The sequence below is a fragment of the Phalacrocorax carbo genome, chromosome 6, assembly GCF_963921805.1.
Source record: "Phalacrocorax carbo chromosome 6, bPhaCar2.1, whole genome shotgun sequence".
Classification (NCBI taxonomy): domain Eukaryota; kingdom Metazoa; phylum Chordata; class Aves; order Suliformes; family Phalacrocoracidae; genus Phalacrocorax; species Phalacrocorax carbo.
The window spans coordinates 49822847-49824655 of record NC_087518.1 but is presented as its reverse complement, the minus strand read 5'-3'; the positions used below and the strand labels follow the sequence as shown (position 1 = coordinate 49824655).

The window sequence follows — 1809 nt, the reverse complement described above, 5'->3', positions numbered from 1 at the left end:
CCGAGAAGAAGGGCAAAAAAGAAGCTCGGGAGCGGCACCATAGCCATCTTGAGGCGGCAACAGCCGCCGCCGGCTGCCATGTTTGGAAGGGAAACGCCTAGGCCTGAAGCACCACCCTCTGGGAGACGGTCCCAGCGCGCTGCTGCGCGCTTCCTCTTCCGGGTCGGCTAGCGGCACTTCCGGCGGGTGACCCTGCGGAGTCCTTCTGGGTGGTGGGAGTGGAGCGATGGGGCTGCGTGACCGCGTCGTTCACGCCGGGGAGCCCGAGGTGGGCCGAGCCGGGGGGCGCCGGGGGGGACCCGGGCCGCGAGCAGCCAGGCCGTCCATAACCACTGTGCTTTCTTCTGTTTTTTTTTTTTTTTCTTTTTCCCCAGGAGGAGGAGGAGGAGGAAGAGCTGGTGGTGAGGCGCGAGGCGCGGTGGAGGGCGCGGGCCGCCCCTGCCCGGGGAGCTGGCAGGCCTCGGCGGCGGGGGCGATGAGGGAGGCCCCGGGCCGCTGCAGCCTCTCCTTGCTGGGGGGGAAGCGGCCCGGCGCCTTCAGCACTGACAGGCAAACCCGCCTGAGCTGCGCCTCCCCCCCCACCCCCCGCCGCTGTGTGCCGCCGCCCAGAGCTCTGCGGGAGGCGGCCGGAGTCCCGGCTTGGGTGGGGACACAGGGCTGCCCGCTAAAGCAGGGGCCTCGGGGGAGAGCGGCCCCTCGGGGGGTCTCCCCGTTCTCACGGCAGCCCCGTGCCCGCAGGATCCTTTAACCACGGTCCGTGAGCACTGCGAGCAGACTGAGAAGTGCGTCAAGGCGCGGGAGCGGCTGGAGCTGTGCGACGCGCGGGTGTCCTCCAGGTCCCAGACGGAAGAGCAGTGCACGGAGGAGCTTTTTGACTTCCTGCATGCCAGGGACCACTGTGTAAGTGCAGTACCTGCGGATGCGCAGTGCCTGCCAGTGCTGACAGCAGAGCCGTCTTTAGCCGCGCTTCTGAGAGCGCAGACCGCTCAAGTGTGAGACGTGGTAGCTGGTCAGTCACAGTAACCTCTGAAGAACAGCGAGCCTTGGTGCTTTTTCTAGTTAAATGTTTGGTTCCTCCTTGTTACAACAGTTCCATCTGGGATTCAGTAGGTTGTTAAACAACTAAATAAGTCAAACGCGTTTTCTGCCCTGCAAATGACACTTAGCTATTTCGGTGTTGTATTTGCCATTTTAAAGTTAAACCTTTTTAAGCTGAAGTGAAACTTTGTAAGAAATCTCAGCTTGTTTTCTTGAATGACCTGTTGCAAAACAATGAGAAGAGTGGAGGGCTGTGGGGCCGTGCGCATTAGTGGCCCAGAAAACCAAGAGGCGGAAGGTAACACCCTGCTGATTTCCAGCCCTAAATTATGAGTTACCAAATGCTTTGTTTCTGCAGGTTGCTCACAAACTCTTTAAGAACCTGAAGTGAAGGCAGGTATGATTGTCCATCTGCTTCCACAGCGTCAGCGGTTCCTGGACTCACAGTACCACTTCCTGCCCTTTCGTGCTCCATGCCAAGTATAAATGAAATGGCTTCCTGGCAGCGACTGAGCGTCAGAGTGTCCCTGTGTCTTGTCGGGGAAGATGTGCAGCCGCGCAAAAACCATGTTGATATTCTGTAATTTTCCATATTAAACATTCAGAGTTCCTGTGGAAATACCCTCTGTTTACTTCTTAGTTCTTGTGCTACTGACTTGTGCTGGGTTAAGATGCAGTCAGTGAGGGGCAGAGCCCAGTTTGTGGGGGAAGACTTCCCCTCACTTGTGGGAATGACCTTTTTGCGCAGCCGTGATGTCCGGTGGCTGGAGC

General features: G+C 58.6%; 1 protein-coding gene across 1 annotated transcript; it reads left to right on the top strand.

The window, feature by feature from the left end:
- Nucleotides 1–144: 144 nt before the first annotated feature.
- Nucleotides 145–1659, top strand: LOC104052226 (cytochrome b-c1 complex subunit 6, mitochondrial). The gene is made up of 4 exons (XM_064455170.1): nucleotides 145–268; nucleotides 375–401; nucleotides 739–900; nucleotides 1397–1659. The coding sequence occupies exons 1-4, from the start codon at nucleotides 227–229 to the stop codon at nucleotides 1427–1429; spliced, it is 264 nt and encodes an 87-aa protein (XP_064311240.1). The 5' UTR covers nucleotides 145–226; the 3' UTR covers nucleotides 1430–1659.
- The last annotated feature ends 150 nt before the right edge of the window (nucleotides 1660–1809 follow it).